Source organism: Aotus nancymaae, unplaced genomic scaffold, assembly GCF_030222135.1.
Source record: "Aotus nancymaae isolate 86718 unplaced genomic scaffold, 86718_ANA_hifiasm-v0.15.2.pri h1tg000010l, whole genome shotgun sequence".
Lineage (NCBI taxonomy): Eukaryota > Metazoa > Chordata > Mammalia > Primates > Aotidae > Aotus > Aotus nancymaae.
Window position 1 is genome coordinate 28574701 of NW_026988421.1, and position 18801 is coordinate 28593501.

At 45.4% G+C, this 18801-nt stretch overlaps 1 protein-coding gene across 7 annotated transcripts in view; it reads left to right on the forward strand.

Moving 5' to 3' along the window:
• The first annotated feature begins 3416 nt into the window (after positions 1 to 3416).
• Positions 3417 to 18801, forward strand: part of ARMH3 (armadillo like helical domain containing 3) — a 210798-nt gene continuing 195413 nt past the window's right edge. For 5 of the 7 annotated variants that reach the window (XR_010341755.1, XM_064373951.1, XM_064373953.1 and 2 more), the window contains exon 1: positions 8526 to 8794. Coding sequence is in view for 4 of the 7 variants with exons in the window: in XM_064373951.1 (XP_064230021.1) it covers positions 8788 to 8794 (7 nt within the window). In the remaining 3 variants the exon portion in view is untranslated. Of the gene's footprint in view, positions 3508 to 8525; positions 8795 to 18801 lie in introns of those variants that run through there. The other 2 variants (XM_064373952.1, XM_012439376.2) reach the window with 2 other exon arrangements.

Genomic DNA, 18801 nt, shown 5'->3' on the forward strand with positions numbered 1-18801 from the left:
GCCTCCCAAGTAGCTGAGACTACAAGTGCATGCCATCACACTCAGTGAATTTTTTACATTTTTAGTAGAACTGAGATCTCACTATATTTCCCAGGCTGGTCTCAAACTTCTGAGCTCAAGCATTCCCTCTGTCTTGACCTCCCAAAGTACTGGGATTACAGGCATGAGCCACTGCAGCCTGCCAGAAAAATAGTTTTGTTAAAAAGAAATCAGGTATGTTCAGGCATGGTGGCTCACGCCTATAATCCCAGCACTTTGGGAGGCCGAGGTGGGTGTATCACCTGAGGTCAGGAGTTCAAGACCAGCCTGATCAACATGGTGAAACCCTATCTCTACTGAAAATACAAAAATTAACTGGGCGTGGTGGCACACGCCTGTAATCCCAGCTACCTGGGAGGCTGAGGTAGGAAAATTGCTTGAACCCAGGAGGCGCAGGTTGCAGTGAGCCAAGATCGTGCCATTGCTCTCCAGCCTGGGCAATATAGTGAGACTCTGCCTCAAAAAAAATAAATCAGGTATGGAACAGGGTTCTTTCAGCTGAATAGGAAGCTTCTAACTGGTATTCAAGAACTATTGGGGTTCACCTCATGATATATTTATTGTGCCCCTGCCCACTCTTTTATATTCTATTAGGGTACAGCTTTAATTTTTTTTTTTAATCACTAGTCATGTCTTACATTACTGTGTAAGTATACAAGAAAAATAAAACTCTACCAAGGAAGAACCTGAACTTCTGGGTTCAGAGGACTTTCCTGATAGATTTGGATTTGAACTGTTCTTCACTTTTTTTTTTTTTTTTCAAGGCAGAGTCTTGTTTTGTTGCCCAGGATGGAGTTCAATGGCATGTGTCCACTCACTGCAACCTCCGCCTCCCTGGTTCAAGTGATTCTCCTGCCTCAGCCTCCTGAGTAGCTGGGATTACAGGTGCACGCCACCATGCTTAGCTAATTTTTGTATTTTTAGTAGAGACAGGGTTTCACCATGTTGGCCATGCTGGTCTCGAACTCCTGACCTCAGGTGATGCACCTGCCTCAGCCTCCCAAAGTGCTGGGATTACAGGCATGAGCGACTACACTCTGCCTCTTCTCCACTTCTTACTAACTCTAGAACATCAGGCAAACTACTATTAAATTACTTAGAATTTTTGTTGTCGTCTGTGAAGTACCTATTCATAAAGTCATTACAAGGATTGAAACACACACACATACACATAGTATGTGTCTAGCACATCTTTTTTTTAAATTTTTAAATTTTTATTTTTATTTATTTATTTTTTTTTTTTGAGACGGAGTTTCGCTCTTGTTACCCAGGCTAGACTGCAATGGCGCGATCTCGGCTCACCGCAACCTCCGCCTCCTGGGTTCAGGCAATTCTCCCGCCTCAGCCTCCTGAGTAGCTGGGATTACAGGCACGCGCCACCGTGCCCAGCTAATTTTTTTGTATTTTTAGTAGAGACGGGGTTTCACCATGTTGACCAGGATGGTCTCGATCTCTTGACCTCGTGATCCACCCGCTTCGGCCTCCCAAAGTGCTGGAATTACAGGCGTGAGCCACCGCGCCCGGCTTTAAATTTTTATTTTTATAGCACATCTTTTAAATTTTTTTTTACCGTTTTTTCTTTTTTCTTTTTTTTTTTTTAGACGGAGTTTCGCTCTTGTTACCCAGGCTGGAGTGCAATGGCGCGATCTCGGCTCACCGCAACCTCCGCCTCCTGGGTTCAGGCAATTCTCCTGCCTCAGCCTCTTGAGTAGCTGGGATTACAGGCATGCGCCACCGTGCCCAGCTAATTTTTGTATTTTTAGTAGAGACGGGGTTTCACCATGTTGACCAGGATGGTCTTGATCTCTTGACCTCGTGATCCACCCGCCTCGGCCTCCCAAAGTGCTGGGATTACAGGCTTGAGCCACCGCGCCCGGCCCGTTTTTTCTTTTTAATATTAAAGAATTCTTGCTGTTATCTTATAGCACATCCTTTTTTTTTTTTTAAGACAGGGTTTCACCGTGTTGGTCAGGCTGGTCTTGAACTCCTGACCTCAGGTGATCCACCCGCCTTGGCCTCCAAAGTGCTTGGATTACAGGCGTGAGCCACCACGCCTGGCCAGCACATCTTTTTAAACCTTCTATTTGTGTATAAGAAAACAGAGAATCGCCGGGGACGGTGGCTCAAGCCTGTAATCCCAGCACTTTGGGAGGCCGAGGTGGGCGGATCACGAGGTCAATAGATCGAGACCATCCTGGTCAACATGGTGAAACCCCATCTCTACTAAAAATACAAAAACTAGCTGGGCATGGTGGCGCCCGCCTGTAGTCCCAGCTACTCAGGAGGCTGAGGCAGGAGAATTGCTTGAACCCAGGAGGCGGAGGTTGCAGTGAGCCGAGATTGTGCCACTGCACTCCAGCCTGGCGCCTGGCAACAGAGTGAGACTCAGTCTCAAAAAAAAAACAAAAACAAAAACAAAAAAAGAAAACAGAGAATCAGGCTGAGCATGGTGGTTCACGCTTGTAATCCTAGCATTTTGGGAGGCCGAGGCAGGCGGATCACCTGAGGTCAGGACTTCGAGACCAGCCTGGCCAACATGGTGAAACCCCGTCTTTACTAAAAAATACAAAAATTAGCCGGGGTGGTGGAACATGTCTGTAATCCCAGCTACTCAGGAGGCTGAGGCAGGAGAATCGCTTGAATCCGGGAGGTGGAGGTTGCAGTGAGCCGAGATTGCACCACTGCACTCCAGCCTGGGCATCAGAGTGAGACTCCGTTTCAGAGAAAAAGAAAAAAAAAAAAAAAGAAGAAGAAGAAAACAGATTTAGAGGCAGGGCGTGGTGGCAGGTGCCTGTAATTCCAGCTACTGGAGAAGCTGAGGCAGGCGGACTACTTGAGCCTAGGATGTGGAGGCTGCAGTGAGGTGTAATTGTGCCACTGTAGCACTCCAACCTGGGCAAGAGCAAGATCTCGTCTCTAAGAAAAAAAAAAGAAAAAAACAAACAAACAGGTTTCTTGCCATGCTAATAGAGCTTTACACGCTGCTTTGCACATACCAGGCATATACATATTTGTTCAAAGAATGAGTTTCCATCTTTCACGTACAAAGTTGTAATAAACATTTGGAAAATATATCTTTCCAAACTTCGCCGCTATTTCTAGAGGATACATTTATTCTTAGAAGTAAAACTGCTGAGTTCAAAGAGTCTGCTATGTTTCCTAAAACTGCTATTGCTACCCAGTAGGTCCTCAATAGACATTTCCACTGCGAATTTATTTCTCGCGATGCCTTTCGGGAGTTGTAGTCTGCGATGCTTGCTGGGAATTGTGGTGTGAGCCGGTCTCAGGAAGCGGGCGTGGACTCACATATTGCACGCCGGGCTTTAGGACCCGGCGGGGCGCGGCGGACCCGGGAAGGGTCGGGGAGGTCGGGAGCGCGCCCGTGAGCCCGGAGCAGCGGCGTCGGTGGCGTCGGGAGCGAGAGGGCCTGCGAACGGCACGGGTGGTAGAGGAGGAGCCACGGGCTCGGTAAGCGGCGCCGGCCCGGCCCGGCCCGGCCCGGTCCTCTAACCTAACCAACCCTGCGGGTCCTGCCATACTAGGCCTTGGCCCCGAGGCGGTTCTGGGGGCGGGGCCTGCGCTGGCTTCTGGGACGACGGGGATGCGAGGGGAGAGGGAGGTAGGACGGCTGCCGAGGCTGCGTGTGCCGGGGAGGGCTGGGCCCGGGGGCGGTCAAGCTTAGAGAAACGGCTTCGCTCCTCCAGCGATCGGTCCCTCAGACTTCCCGGTCACGTCCCTCCCTCTCTCCCATCCCTGCGGGGCCTTCTGGCACCCGAGGCGCTGACCTTTGACCCCGCCAGCTGCCTCGAGAGCCTCCTCCCAGGTTGTTCTTGGTCCTGGGGTGCGGACGTGTGGGGCAAGGCACCTCTGAGAATCTCAGAGCTAGAGAAAAGCCAGTTTGTCCGAAGTCTTTAGGTGTCCCGGAAGGGTTCCAGTCCGGTCCCTCTCCGGGCTCTGACAGGCTTCAGCCCACCCTTCACACGGAATCAGTGAAGCTACTGTGTTTTCTTAGGGTTACTCGGCGAGAGCCCAGGAAAGGAACCTGTTCCTCCGAGAGTTTAGAGAAGGAACAAGTAGAGAGAAATTTGGTCCCTTGGAGAAGGAGAAGCTGAGGCGTGCCGTCCCTGGCGAATAGGAAAGCAGAAACTTGGGCCAGACCCAAATATATTTCACTGGATCATCCTACCCTCCAGATCTTCCTCTCCAGAAAGTTTTTTTTTTTTTTTTTTTTTTTTTGAGATGGAGTTTCGCTCTTGTTGCCCAGGCTAGGGTGCAAAGGCTCGATCTAGGCTCACTGCAATCTCCGCTTCGTGGGTTCAAGCGATTCTCCCGCCTCAGCCTCCCGAGTAGCTGGTATTACAGGCGTGAGCCACCACACCTGGGTAATTTTTGTATTTTTAGTAGAGACGGGGTTTCGCCACGTTGGCCAGAGTGGTTTCAACTTCTGACCTTAGGTGATCCACCCTCCTTGGCCTCCCAAAGTGCTGGGATTACAGGCATAAGCCACCGCGCCCGGCCAGAAAAAGTTTTGAGCTTAGTGAAAGCATTTTCTTTACTATCCTTTAGTTACTTTGTAAACTAGGGTAAATATGATTTGTGTCCCTGCCCTTAGCAGGATTGGAATTACTTTGTGTGTACCCTCAGTTGGATTTGTGTGCACAGTAGCTTCTATGTGAAGGCTTTTAGGATATCAGATCATAGTCAAGGGAAAGAGAGATCTCTCTTGTTACGAATGTAAAGGGGGAATTCCCATTTTCAGTGACTAGAGAAGCCTCTAAGGTGATTTCATTAGTTTTTTAGGTCTAATTTATTTACTTGTTCAACATTTGTGTAATTAAAATGTGGGCCGGCGCGGTGGCACTTTGGCAGGCCAAGGCAGGTGGATCACATGAGGTCGGGAGTTCGAGACCAGTCTGAACAACATGGAGAAACCCCATCTCTGGTAAAACCAGTCTGAACAACATGGAGAAACCCCATTTCTGGTAAAAATACAAAATTAAACGGGCGTGGTGGTGCATGCCTGTAATCCCAGCTACTTGTGAGGCTGAGGCAGGAGAATTGCTTGAACCCGGGAGGCGGAGGTTGCGGTAACCTGAGATTGGGCCACTCCACTCCAGCCTGGGCAACAACAGCGAATCTTCGTCTCCAAAAAAAAAAAGAAAAAGAAAAAGAAAAACCCCAAAGCAGTTGTTAGGAAATTTGGAATTTCACATTGAGCACAGTTTAGAAATCTATAACATTTGGGGAAAATGGCTAAAAATAGATCCAGGAGATATGATGGTGAAACTGTTTATTCAACACATTTATTGAGCACTTACTATGTAACTGGTATTTAGGTTAGAAGTCATGCGTATCTTTCTGCAAGGACATCAGAGAAACACCGATATGGAATTGTGTAGTACTTTGTGTTACATAGGGACATGAAGGCATTTATACAGTGTGAAGGGAATACTGCCATTGCTTGGGAGAGTCAGGGAAATCTTTGCAGGGAGGAAATACTTGAATTGGGTGTTGAAGGATGAGTAGGAGGTTGCACAAGTAAGAAAAGCATTTCAACTGGGCCTGGTGGCTCACATCTGTAATCCTAGCCCTTTGGGAGGCCTAGGTGGGAGGCCTGAGCCCAAGAGTTTGAGATGAGTCAGGTCAACATGGTGAGACCCTGTCTCTAAAAAAGAAAAAAGAGCCAGGCGCGGTGGCTCACGCCTATAATCCCAGCACTTTGGGAGGCCGAGGTGGGTGGATCATGAGGTCAAGAGATCGAGACCATCCTGGTCAACACGGTGAAACCCCGTCTCTACTAAAAATACAAAAATTAGCTGGGCACGGTGGTGCATGCCTGTAATCCCAGCTACTCAGGAGGCTGAGGCAGGAGAATTGCTTGAACCCAGGAGGTGGAGGTTGCGGTGAGCCGAGATCGCGCCATTGCACTCTAGTCTGGGTAACAACAGCGAAACTCCGCCTCAAAAAAAAAAGAAAAAAGAAAAGGCATTTCATTTGGAGAGAACAGCACTTGAAAGGCTTGGTGAAGGTGTGAGAGAAAAAAATGATGTTTTAAATCTCAGAAATTTGTCCAAAACAGGATGTGTGGTGGGGAAATTGCTAGGAGGTGAGATTGAAAAGAAAGTGGGGAGTCATTGGAATTTTCTCTTTTTTTTTTTTTGACATGGAGTCTCGCTCTGTCACCCAGGCTGGAGTGCAGTGGCATGATCTCAGCTCACTGCCACCTCCACCTCCCGAGTTCAAGCAATTCTCCTGCCTCAGCCTCCAGAGTACCTGGGATTACAGGTGCCTGGCCAGTTTTTGCATTTTGAATCGAGATGGGGGAGATGGGGTTTCACCATCTTGGCCATGTTGGTCTCAAACTCCCGACTCCGTTATCCACCTGCCTAGGTCTCTCAAATTGCTGGAATTACAGGCGTGAGCCACTACACCCAGCCTTTTTTCTCCTTTGGCTTCTGAGGAGTTTTTTTTAAGTTAGGGAGTGACAGAAATTCAGATTAAAGTAATGAAAAATGAGGCAGTGAGACTAATTAGAGTTGTTGCAATTGACTGATTGTCTGAAGAAAGTGTCGCTGTGGGAATGAAGAGGAGAGGATTTTAGAAATACTGTGCTTCTGAGAATGATTCAACTTCTTAGGAAGAGAGTGGGCTAGGAGTTCTAATTTGAGAGACTGGATGTGTGGGGATTTCATTGACAAGATATGGATTAGAAAAAGTAGAGCAGGTTTTTATTTATTTATTTTATTTTATTTTATTTTTTGAGACAGAGTCTTGCTTTGTTTCCCAGGCTGGAGTGCAGTGGCACGATCTTGGCTCACTGCAGTCTCTGCCTCCTGGGTTCCAGAGATTGTCCTACCTCAGCCTCCTGAGTAGCTGAGATTACAGGCACCTGCCACCACACCTGGTTAATTTTCGTATTTTCAGTAGAGACAGGGTTTTAATCATGTTGGCCATTCTGATCCACCTGCCTCGGCCTCCCAAAGTGCTAGGATTACAGGTGTGAGCCACCGTGCCCAGTCAAGTAGAGCAGGTTTTTAAAGATTAGGGTATGGAAAGAGGCATAGGGGATATAGTTTGCTATGCTGAGATCAGGTTGCTTGTAGGATGTACAGTTGGAGACCTGTAGGCAGCTGGAAATAAGAGACCTGGTGAGCTTAATATATTGGCAGTAGCTCTGAGTAAGTGAGGGCATATATGAAAACAGTCTTGGGGAAAAAATAATGTTTATTTGTCTATAAGGAAGTAGCAGATTATGTACCTCCTCCACTTAATAGCTTCTCGAGGCAGGGATCATAACTTAGTAATTTTTTGATCCCTTTTTGTATTACACTATGCTTGTGTTATTTATAAGGTCTGAATAAATGTTATTAAAGTAGCAAGAAATCAATTTGCTTTGCAAGATTGCAGGCACCTTTTGGGCTTCCTTTAAGAAGATTATGTATGGAGTCAGGCGAGGTGGCTCACACCTGTAATCCTAGCACTTTGGGAGGCCAGACTGATGGACTGCTTGAGCTCAAGAGTTCAAGAGCAGCCTGGGCAATATAGCAAAACCCTGTCTCTGCAAAAAAATACAGAAATTAGCTGGGCATGATGGTGTGAGCCTGTAGTTCCAGCTACTCAGGAGGCTGAGGTGGGAGGGTCCCGTGAGCCCAGGAGGTTGAGGCTGTAGTGAGCTGTGATTGTGCCACTGCATTCTAGCTTGGGGAACAGAGAGAGCCCGCCTTTCCGGGGAGGTGGGGAGGGGAGGAAGAATATGATTATGGGACTTTATCTTATAATTTTCATTTTATACTTAGGTGGTGTTCGTGTGGCTTGTATGGTTGAACAGGAGAAGAAGTGAGAAGATAGGAGTGATGTTGTGCCATGTCAGGAAGTTCAGGGCTGGAGCAGGAGACAGACAGTATTAATTTATAGGAATCTGCTCATTGAGAAGATCTTACCATGAATTCTCATTCTGGGATGTGTCAGAAAATGTGGTTTCCAATTAGAATTTCTTGAAATCCTGTCAATTTGGAGCTGGTTCCTTCTTCTGAAGGAGGAATGCCTGCCTTCTTGTGTGAGATAATTTGAAAGGGAACCTAAGATGGTCATGTTTATTTAAACAAACAACAACTCATCTGCATTGTTCATTTGTAACATTAGGCAAACTCAGTAGATGCTGATGGGAGCAGATTGAGTTGTCTTCTGTGAAGCTAGTTGACCTGTAGTAGTTACAGACTGTGGCTGATACCTAGAAAATTCCTGGTTTTGCCACTTGCTTCTTAGTCTTGGGAAAGTCTCTTGAGTTACTTCCACTTCAGGTATATCCTGAATACCCATTCCAAGGGGAGCATCTTCTAGAGGACACAAGCTACGGACGCTGCCTTATAGTGGTTTTTGTGCTTCCTTAATCAGTCTGGTTTTGTCCTAGCTTCTAGAAAACAGGGATGATGCTTGTCAGGTGATGTTCTGAGTTGATTAACTTTTTTCTTTTTTTTTTGAGACAGTTTCCTCTGTTGCCCGGGCTGGAGTGCAGTGGCATGATCTTGGCTCACTGTAACCTCTGCCTCCCAGGTTCAAGCAGTTCTCCTGCCTCAGCCTCCTGAGTATCTGGGATTACAGGTGCGCACCATCAACCCCGGCTAATTTTTGTATTTTTAGTAGAGACAGGGTTTCACCATGTTGGTCAGGCTGGTCTCCAACTCCTGACCTCAAGTGATCCTCCTGCCTTGGCCTCCCAAAGTACTAGGATTACAGACATGAACCACGATGTTCGGTGAGTTGACTGACTTTTCTTGGATAAAATGGGAGTGTTCATACTGTGGATATCAGTTTGGAGTTTCTATAGAAGTGTAACTTTAATAGAATCTGTTTTTTTTTTCTTTCTTTTTTTTTTTGAGTCTGAGTTCACTCTATCACCCAGGCCTCAGTGTGGTGGCACGATCTCAGCTCACTGCAAACACTGCCTCCTGGGCTCAAGCGATTCTCCTGCTTCAGCCTCCTGGGTACCTGGGATTACAGTGAATCTGTTTTTTGTTTGTTTGTTTGTTTTTTGAGACTGAGTTTCACTCTTGTTGCCCAGGCGGGAGTGCAGTGGTGCAGTCTCGGCTCACTGCAACCTGTGCCTCTTGAGTTCAAGCGATTTTCCTTCCTCAGCCTCCCGAGTAGCTGGGATTACAGGCACGTGCCACCACGCCTGGCTAATTTTGTATTTTTAATGGAGACAGGGTTTCAGGCTGGTCTGAACTCCCGACCTCAGGTGATCTGCCTGCCTCAGCCTCTCAAAGTGCTGGGATTACAGGTGTGAGCCAGTGCGCCCAGCTGTGAATCTGGTTTTTAATGTTCTAGTTAGCTCCTGATGTTTTGTGCTAACAGTATATTCTGATAGGGAGAAGGACTACCAGAGAGAAAGATTTAATGGCCTTATCACTTACTGGCTGTGTTCCTTTGGGCAAAGTAATATCCTCATTATAAATATAGGTTGGGGCCAGATGCAGTGGCTCATGCCTATAATTTCAGCACTTTGGGAGGCTGAGGTGGGAGGAATGCTTGAGCTCAGGAGTTTGAGACCAACCTGGGCAACATGGTGAAACTTGATCTCTACAAAAAATGTGAAAAGTTAGCCAGGCCTGGTGGCATGTGCCTGTAGTCTCAGCTACCCAGGAGGCTGAGGTCAGAGGATCACTGAGGCTGTAGTGAGCCATGATTGTGCCACTGCACTTTAGCCTCGGCAATAGAGACACTATTAAAAAAAAATAGGGGCCAGGCGCAGTGGCTCACACCTATAATCCCAGCACTTTGGGAGGCTGAGGCGGGTGGATCACGAGGTCAAGAGATGGAGACTCCTGGTCAACATGGTGAAACTCCGTCTCTACTAAAAATACAAAAATTAGCTGGGCATGGTGGCATCTGCCTGTAGTCGCAGCTACTCTGGAGGCTGAGGCAGGAGCATTGCCTGAACCCAGGAGGCGGAGGTTGCAGTGAGCCGAGATCACGCCATTGCCCTCCAGACTGGGTAACAAGGGCGAAACTCTGTCTCAAAAAAAAAAAAAATAGGATGCAGGCCCTAACTCTATTTTTTTTTTAATGGAGACAGAGTCTTGCTCTGTTCCCCAGGCTGGAGTGCAGTGGCGCGATCTTGGCCCACTGCAACCTCCGCCTCCTGGGTTCAAGCGATTCTCCTGCCTCAGCCTCCTCAGTAGCTGGGATTATAGGTGCCTGCCACCATGCCCAGCTAATTTTTGTATTTTTGGCAGAGACAGGGTTTCACCATGTTGGCCAGCTGGCCTGCAACTCCTGACCTCAAGTGATCCACCCACCTCAGCCTCCCAAAGTGCTGGGATAACAGGCGTGAACCACCACGCCCAGCCCTATTTTCATTTTAGAGATACAGAATCCTCGGAGTGACTAACAGTGGAAATTCATTAAAGTAGCAAAGAGTTATTTGCTTGTCTTAGAGGCAGTCTGTTTGGTGGAATTGGGGGAACCTGTTCCATGCTACTGAGAGAAGCTGTGCCAAGGAACCACGTGGAACAGTAGGATGTGATATAGCAAGTGAGCTAAATACCTGGGGCTTTTAGAAAGGAGGAAAGAATGATGCCTACATTCTTCACAAAGTGAAAACAAAAAGAAAGTAAGAAAGAGGCACATTAGGAGATAGCTTGAAGGGCTGGGTCTTGGAGGTAGAAAAACTCTGCATTCTTTTAAGTTCTTACAATACTAATGTTTACCTCCTGGTAGTATGGTAGGCCTTGCAGAAAGGCTTAAGGAGCAGGTAACTTTTCCCTAAAGTTTTTTTTTTTTTTTTTTTTTTTTTTAAAAACTCGTGTATCTAGAGAAACTAGGGAATTTTTAGGAGATCAGGATAGGAGACTTCCTGGAAAGTCAGGGCAGGAGACTATTTCTGGCTTCATGTAAACATATTGCCTCAGCCGGGCAAAGCGTCTCATGCCTGTAATCCCAGCACCTTGGGAGGCCGAAGCAGGCGGATCACTTGAGATGAGGAGTTCGAGACCAGCCTGGTCAACTTGATGAAACCCCATCTCTACAAAAAATACTAAAATTATCCAGGGTGTTGGCATGTGCCTGTATTCCCGGCTACTTGGGAGGCTGAGGCCAGAGAATTGCTGGGACCCAGGAAGTGGAGGTTGCAGTGAGCTGAGATTGTGCCACTGTACTCCAGCCTAGGTGACAGAGTGAGACGCTGTCGCAAAATGAAACAAAACGAAAACGTGTTGCCTCCTTTTGTGTATTGGGTGAATGGCCATGGTCAGATAATGGTAGTATTTTATTTGACCTAGCCACAACTCTTGGACAGATAGCTACGTAAGATTTTCATCTCCATCACTAAGCATTGTGGATACTATAGTCAGTGTGTCTTGTAGTGATCTTCTTTCACATATGGGCAAACAGGCACAATCTCAAAGGAAGTGTGAGTTAATGTGGGGAGAATGAGATGTGGTAAGGTGAGTGTTGCCTCAATGCCCTTTTTAGAGACCACAGAGGTTTCATTCATTCTCTCAGTATCCTGTGTTTAGATACTCCTTTCTTTTCAAAGTCTAGTTTAAGGCTTGGATGAGTACTTCTCAAACTTTAGTGGTCATCAGAATTACTTGGGGCAGGGTTTTTTAACCTCTTCGCTATTGACATGTTGGGCTGGATAATTCTTCATTGTGGGAGGCTATCTTGTGTATTGGATGATGTTTGGCAGCATCTCTGGTCTCTACGTAGTGGATGCCAGAAGTACCTCCTCTCCCAGTTGTAACAATCAAAAATGTCTCCAGACATTGACATATGTCCCCTGGGAGGCAAAATTGCACCAGTTGAGAACCACTTATCTGAGGTGATTGTTAAAAATGTAGACCCAAGCTAGGCACTGTGGCTTATGCCTGTAATCGCATCACTTTGGGAGGTGGAGTGGGCAGATCACTTTGAGCTCAGGAGTTTTGAGCTCAACATGGTGAAATCCCGTTTCTACAAAAAAAATCAAAATTAGCCAGGTGTGGTGGTGCATTCCCATAGTCCCAGCTACTCAGGAGGCTGAGGTCAGAGGATCACTTGAGCCTGGCATGTGGAGGCTTCAGTGAACTGATATCATGCCACTGCACTCCAGCCTGGGTGACAGAGTAAGATCTTGTCTATCAAAAAAAAAAAAAAAAAGTTTGGTTCAATAGAAGGGTAGGAAGGTTTAAGAACTTACATATTTAGGCCGGGTGCTGTGACTCGCCTGTAATCCCAGCATTGTGGGAGGCCAAGGCGGGCAGATGGCCTGAACTCAGGAGTTTAAGACCAGCCTGGGGAACATGTCTCTATTTAAAAAAAAATACAAAAAATTAGCCAGGTGTGGCAGCGTGCTCCTGTAGTCCCAACTACTTGGGAGGCTGAGGCAAGAGAATTCTTTTTTTTTTTTTTGAGACGGAGTTTTGCTCTTGTTACCCAGGCTGGAGTGCAATGGCGCGATCTCGGCTCACCGCAACCTCCGCCTCCTGGGTTCAGGCAATTCTCCTGCCTCAGCCTCCTGAGTAGCTGGGATTACAGGCACGCGCCGCCATGCCCAGCTAATTTTTTGTATTTTTAGTAGAGACGGGGTTTCACCATGTTGACCAGGATGGTCTCGATCTGCAAGAGAATTCTTAAATCCAGGAGGCGGAGGTTGCAGTGAGCCAAGATCATGCCACTGCACTCCAGCCTGGGCGGCAGAGCAGGACTCCGTCTCAAAAGACAAACAAACAAAAAGATAATTTACATATTTAGGAGGCACCCCAGGAGATTCTGAAATAGGTGATCAGGGCTGTAAGTATTACAACATACTCTCAGCCAGGCATGGTGGCTCACGTCTGTAATCCTGGCACTTTGGGAGGCCGAGGCGGGTAGATCACCTGAGGTCAGGAGTTCAAGACCAGCCTGGCCAACATAGTGAAACCCCATCTCTGAAAAAAACAAAAAAACAAAAAAAACATACTCTCTCTTAAGCTGAGGATTGTACAGAGTCTTACTTGACTTCTTTTCCATTTCATTTTTCTGTCCTGTTTTATAATATCTTTTCATTCATTATCAGGTTTTGTTGGAGAATTATCCTCAGAGCACTGACTGTACTCAATTAAAATAGGAAAAAAAATTAAACATCCTCAAAGATAGTGGGAGAGTTTTTAAAAAAAGTTATCAATTGAATCCTGTAGTGGATATTAGGGTGTTTTATCATTTAAAAAAAATTACTGGGGTAAGGAGGGCAGCAAAAAAAAAAATTACCTGCTGGGCACAGTGGCTCATGCCTGTAATCCCAGCACTTTGGGAGGCCAAGGTGGGTGGATCACCTAAGGTTGGGAGTTTGAGACCAGCCTGACCAACATGGAGAAACCTCGTCTCTACTGAAAATACAAAATTAGCTGGGCGTGGTGGCACATGTCTGTGATCTCAGCTACTTGGGTGACTGAGGCAGGAGAATTGCTTGAACCTGGTGAGCAGAGGTTGCAGTGAGCCGAGATTGCACCATTGCACTCTAGCCTGGGCAACAAGAGTGAAACTCTGTCTCAAAAAACCATATTGGATACATCTGTCAACTTGACTAGCCTCTCAGATTCTTCTCCAGCGAATTTGTCTATTTCTCTCTGCTTCACTTTACTATTAGCTATGTTTACAGACAGATGTATACATCAATTATCTTTTACTTTCTACCATGGCACCTTCACCCTCGGACAAACTATAGTGATGACTACTCAAGGTACCTGGACATTCCACAGTTTGCACATTAAAGCCAATAAGTACATATTCCCCCTTCCTCACCCGGAACCTCTTTACAGTTTCTCTGTAGGTCCTCAGCTTTGTTTATGTATAGATGAGTCTACTCTTGCTCCTTCCTCTGCCTTTTGAGATACAGTATAGCATAGTGAGAACAGGAACTCTAATATCAGGCTACCTGGGTTTGAGTCCCTACACTTACTTATCTGGACACGTTTTCTTTCTTTTCTTTTCTTACGTATTTAGGAAGTACCCCAGGAGATTCTGAAATAGGTGATCACAGTTCTCCCTCTCTCTCTTTCCCTCCCTGCCTACCTGCCTGCCTGCCTCCCTCCCTCCCTCCCTTCCTTCCTTCTCTCTTTCCTTCCCTCCCTCTGTCTCTCCTTCTCTCTCTTTCTTTCTTTCTTTTTCTTTCTTTCTCTCTCCTCTGTTTCTTTTTTCTTTTTGCTTTTTTTGACCTCAAGACCTCTAATCGTTCTCTTTACCAGATAAAACTGCGTGTGAGTCATACAATCTTTCCCTTTCTCTTCTTTCTCTCTTTTCCAGTTCATGCTTTAGTTTTCTCATTGTAAACTTTCTGGATCATAGGGTTGTTATGAGGGTAAATCAATTAATGTATATAAAGTGCTTAGAACAGTGCCTGGTACATATATAAAAGCTAAATAGATTCTGGTTGTTATTTTATTTTCTTTTGCGATGGAATCTTGCACTGTCGCCCAGGCTGGAGTGCAGTGGTGTGATCTTGGGTCACTGCACCCTCTGCCTCCTGGGTTCAAGCGATTCTCCTGCCTCAGCCTCCTGAGTAGCTCAGATTACAGGCATGCACCACTATGCCCGACTAATTTAGTATTTTTAGTAGAGACGGGGTTTTACCATGTTGACCAGGCTGGTCTTGATCTCCTAACCTCAGGTGATTGACCTGCATCAGCCTCCCAAAGTACTGGGATTACAGGTGTGAGCCACCGCACCTGGCCTGGTTGTTATTTTAGATAAGTGTCCTGAGTTTTTAAGCCTGGAGGCCCTACTCACCTGTGTCCTAGTGTTCTGCATTGGTTCTGTTAAATTTTCACATATATGAGAACACACATGTACTTTTTTTTTTTTTTTTTAATATGGAGCCTCCCTCTGTCTCCAGGCTGCAATGCAGTGGTGCGATAAAGGCTCACTGCAACCTCCAACTCCCTGGTTCAGACAATTCTCCTGCTTCAGCCTCCTGAGTAGCTTGGATTACAGGCATGTGCCACCACACCCAGCTAAGTTTTGTTTTTTTGTAGAGACAGGGTTTCACCATGTTGGCCAGGCTGGTCTTGATCTCCTGACCTCGTGATTCACCTACCTTGGCCTCCCAAAGTGTTGGGATTACAGGCATCAGCCATTGTGCCTGGCCTTACTTTTTTTTTTAGGTAAAGGTATGTTTTACATTATGTGAAGTCTACAACTTAGTGATTTTTTTTTTTTTTTTTTTTTTTTGAGACGGAGTTTCGCTCGTTACCCAGGCTGGAGTGCAATGGCGTGATCTCGGCTCACCGCAACCTCTGCCTCCTGGGTTCAGGCAATTCTCCTGCCTCAGCCTCCTGAGTAGCTGGGATTACAGGCATGTGCCACCATGCCCAGCTAATTTTTTGTATTAGTAGAGACGGGGTTTCACCATGTTGACCAGGATGGTCTCCATCTCTTGACCTCGTGATCCACCCGCCTCAGCCTCCCAAAGTGCTGGGATTACAGGCTTGAGCCACCGCGCCCGGTCAACTTAGTGATTTTTTAACATGTGTACTCATTTGTATAACCTCCACTTAGATAGAGATTGAGTGTATTTTCGGCACCTCAGAAGGCTTCCTTGTGCTCCTTCCCAGTCATCTCCACACCTCTACACTTTCATCATAGATTACTTTTGTCTTTTAAAAACTTCATGTAAATGGAATCATCAGGTTGTAGTCTTTTGTTTTGGACATTTTTCATTCAATATTTTCTGTGTAACTTATCCACATTGCTTCCTGTATCAGTAATGGGCTTTTGTAAATTTCTATGTTGTTGTCTATTGTATGACTGTACCATAATTATTCCATTTACTATTGATGGATATTTGGATTCTCCTTATATATTAAAAAAATTCACAAACACAAAAGACTCACTTTAATAAACTTTACAAAAACATTTCAGAAAAGGAATGTTTATGCTCTGTCTAGGCATGGTGGCATTTCTGTTTCCTGAACACGCCAAGTGCATTCAGATCTTGAGGTCTTTGCACTTGCCATTCCCTATATCTCAAACACTTTTCCCAAGATTTTTACTTGGTTGGTTTCTTCCTGTTGTTCCAGATCTTAGCCCCACAACCACTTCCTCAAAGAGGCCTACTTTAATCTCCCAGTTGAGAGTAGTCCCCTAGGCAATTTGTCTTCAGGGAACTTAATAGCTGTCTCAGATTATCTTATTTGTTGTCTGTTTTCCTTCTACTGGAATGGGAATTCTGTGAGACCAGGGATCTTTTCTGTCTTGTTTACTGCTGTGTTCCTAGTGCCTGTGCCGAAAGAAAAGGTACTCAAATAATTGTCGAATGAATGAATGCCTGATCTTTACATATGTGTTTCCTGCCCCCCTCCAAATTATGGACGCATTTACTTTTGTTTCTCTCTCTTTTTTTTTTCCTTTTCCATTTCTTCCATATTCTGAAATCTCTCTCTCTCTTTTTTTTTTTTTTTGAGACTGAGTTTCACTCTATCGCCCAGGCTGGAGTGCAGTGGCAGGATCCCGGCTCACTGCAACCTGTGCCTCCTGGGTTCAAGTGATTCTCCTGCCTCAGCCTCCCGACTATCTGGAATTACAGGTGCTTGTCACCATGCCTGGCTAATTTTTTATGTTTTTAGTAGAGATGGGATTTCACCGTGTTAGCCAAGATGGTCTCTATCTCCTGACCTCATGATCTGCTTGCCTTGGCCTCCCAAAGTGCTGGGATTACAGGCATGAGCCACCGTGCCGAGCCTTTTTTTTTTTTCCCCCTTTGAGACAGGGTCTGACTGTTGCCCAGGCTGGATGCAGTGATATGATCTCAGCTCACTGCAACCTTTGCCTCAAGATGTCCTTCTGCTTCAGTGTCCTGAGTATCTGGGATTACAGGCGCCCACCATCATGCCTGGCTAATTTTTGTTTAGTAGAGGCGGGTTTTTGCCATGTTGATCAGGCTGGTCTTGAACTTCTGACTTCGTGATCTGCTGGTTCTCTCCATGGGAAGGTGGGGGATAGTTTGAAATAGGTTAAAAGTGCTTGAGAATGCACAGATTACACTCATATTACTGATGTGCTGCAACTTTCTGCTCTACCAATCAGATATTTTACTTACACAATTAGGAGCATAGGCTTAATTTCTGAGACCCAAATAAAAACTTTTGTTAGAAGAGTTCTATAGTTCTCCCAGTCTAACACCTTAGAAACCCTTATGTGCTGTGTTCCCTGGGTAGGAGTGCTGGCAGGGGGAGGAGCCTTTATGTTGTCAGTTTCCAGTCACATTTCAGGTAGCTTGGGTGGTAAATTCCAGTTGCCTGTGTTGATGACAGAGAGTAATGAGTTGAGGCCTTGGCTGATTTTCCCCCTGCTCCTGATGGAAGGAGAGTGATGAAAATAATTTAATTTCTTAGGAAATTTGGTAGTTTGGATTGGAATTGTTTTTCCCTCCTCTCTTGTTCCCTTTGCTTATTAGAAAGTATTGATTTTGAAATAGAGAGAGTGAGTTTATTAGATTTGGGGTGGACATTGATTAGCTGTAACCCAATTATAAATCCTCAGAAGGGGATGTTTGTAAACATGTGCTTTTCACATCCAGGAACTTGTGGTTCCCTCTCTTCCTTCTAATCAACTGGTTGAAGCTGAGCACAGGCAAGATCTATATCCACTAAGTTTAGAATTGCATTGCTTTTGATTTATTCTAATAAGATCCTCTTGATTTCCAATTTATTTTTTCCAGGTAAGGACATCTTCCTCTTGACAACCTATTTAAAAGACACAACAATGTTTTGAACGGAGGCTGTATATCATGCTTTAAGGAAAAGCCATGATCAATATAATGTAAATTGCCCCAAAGAGTCTTCTCTTTTTGTTATTGTTATTTTTTCCGTCAGTTCTCTGGGGATCATAACAATTTGAGGGCTAAGTTAAGCCTCGATAGAGATAGGTCTTAGTAAAATTTTAGGTCAGACTGAGGACTTTTCAGGGTTCCCCCTCCATCTTTGTCAGAATCAGTCAGTTAACAGCATAAACGGAACATTTACCAGAAACTAGGTTCTTATATAAAAAGCGTAAGATGTAGTCCCTGTGCTGAAGATGCTTAATATCTGAGTTGGTGTCACTTCTAATATGAGGTTATAAAAATGTCTAAAAATAGGCTGGACCTGGTGTCTCATGCCTGTAATCCCAGCACTTTGGGAGGCCAAGGTGCATGGATCACGAGGTCAGGAGTTTGAGACCAGCCTGGCCAACATAGTGAAACCCCATCTCTACTAAAAATACAAAAATGAGCCGGGCATGTTGGTGCACGCCTGTAATCCCAGCTACTTGGGAGGCTGAGGCAGGAGAATCACTTGAACCCGGGAGGTAGAGGTTGTGGTGAGCTGAGATTGTGCCACTGCACTTCAGTCCGAGCAACAGAGTGAGACTTCGTCTCAAAAAAAAAAAGTCAAAATAAAATAAAAATATCTAGTTGGAGAAATTTTCTCTGCTTTAATGTATGCTCAAAGATGAATTTCCTTTTTTGGCTATATGTGCCAGGGAAGGACAACATCTGAGATATAGTCTTTTGTACTAAGATATATCTCTTCCTTAAAAAAATTTTGATTTTGGTTGGAAAGATAGTGCATATTTTCCAAAAGTCATTGATCAAAATTAGTTCTGCTGTGTCAGGTGTGTCTGAAAGTAAAATTCAGCTCCTCCCTAGCCCCCATACTTGTCAATGGGTGAGATTAAGTTTCATATCTAGAGCATAGAATTTAAAGGAAAGAGAGGAACTTTGTTAATAATGAAAAGAATCTGGGAGGCGAAGGGGATATGTGTAAATCC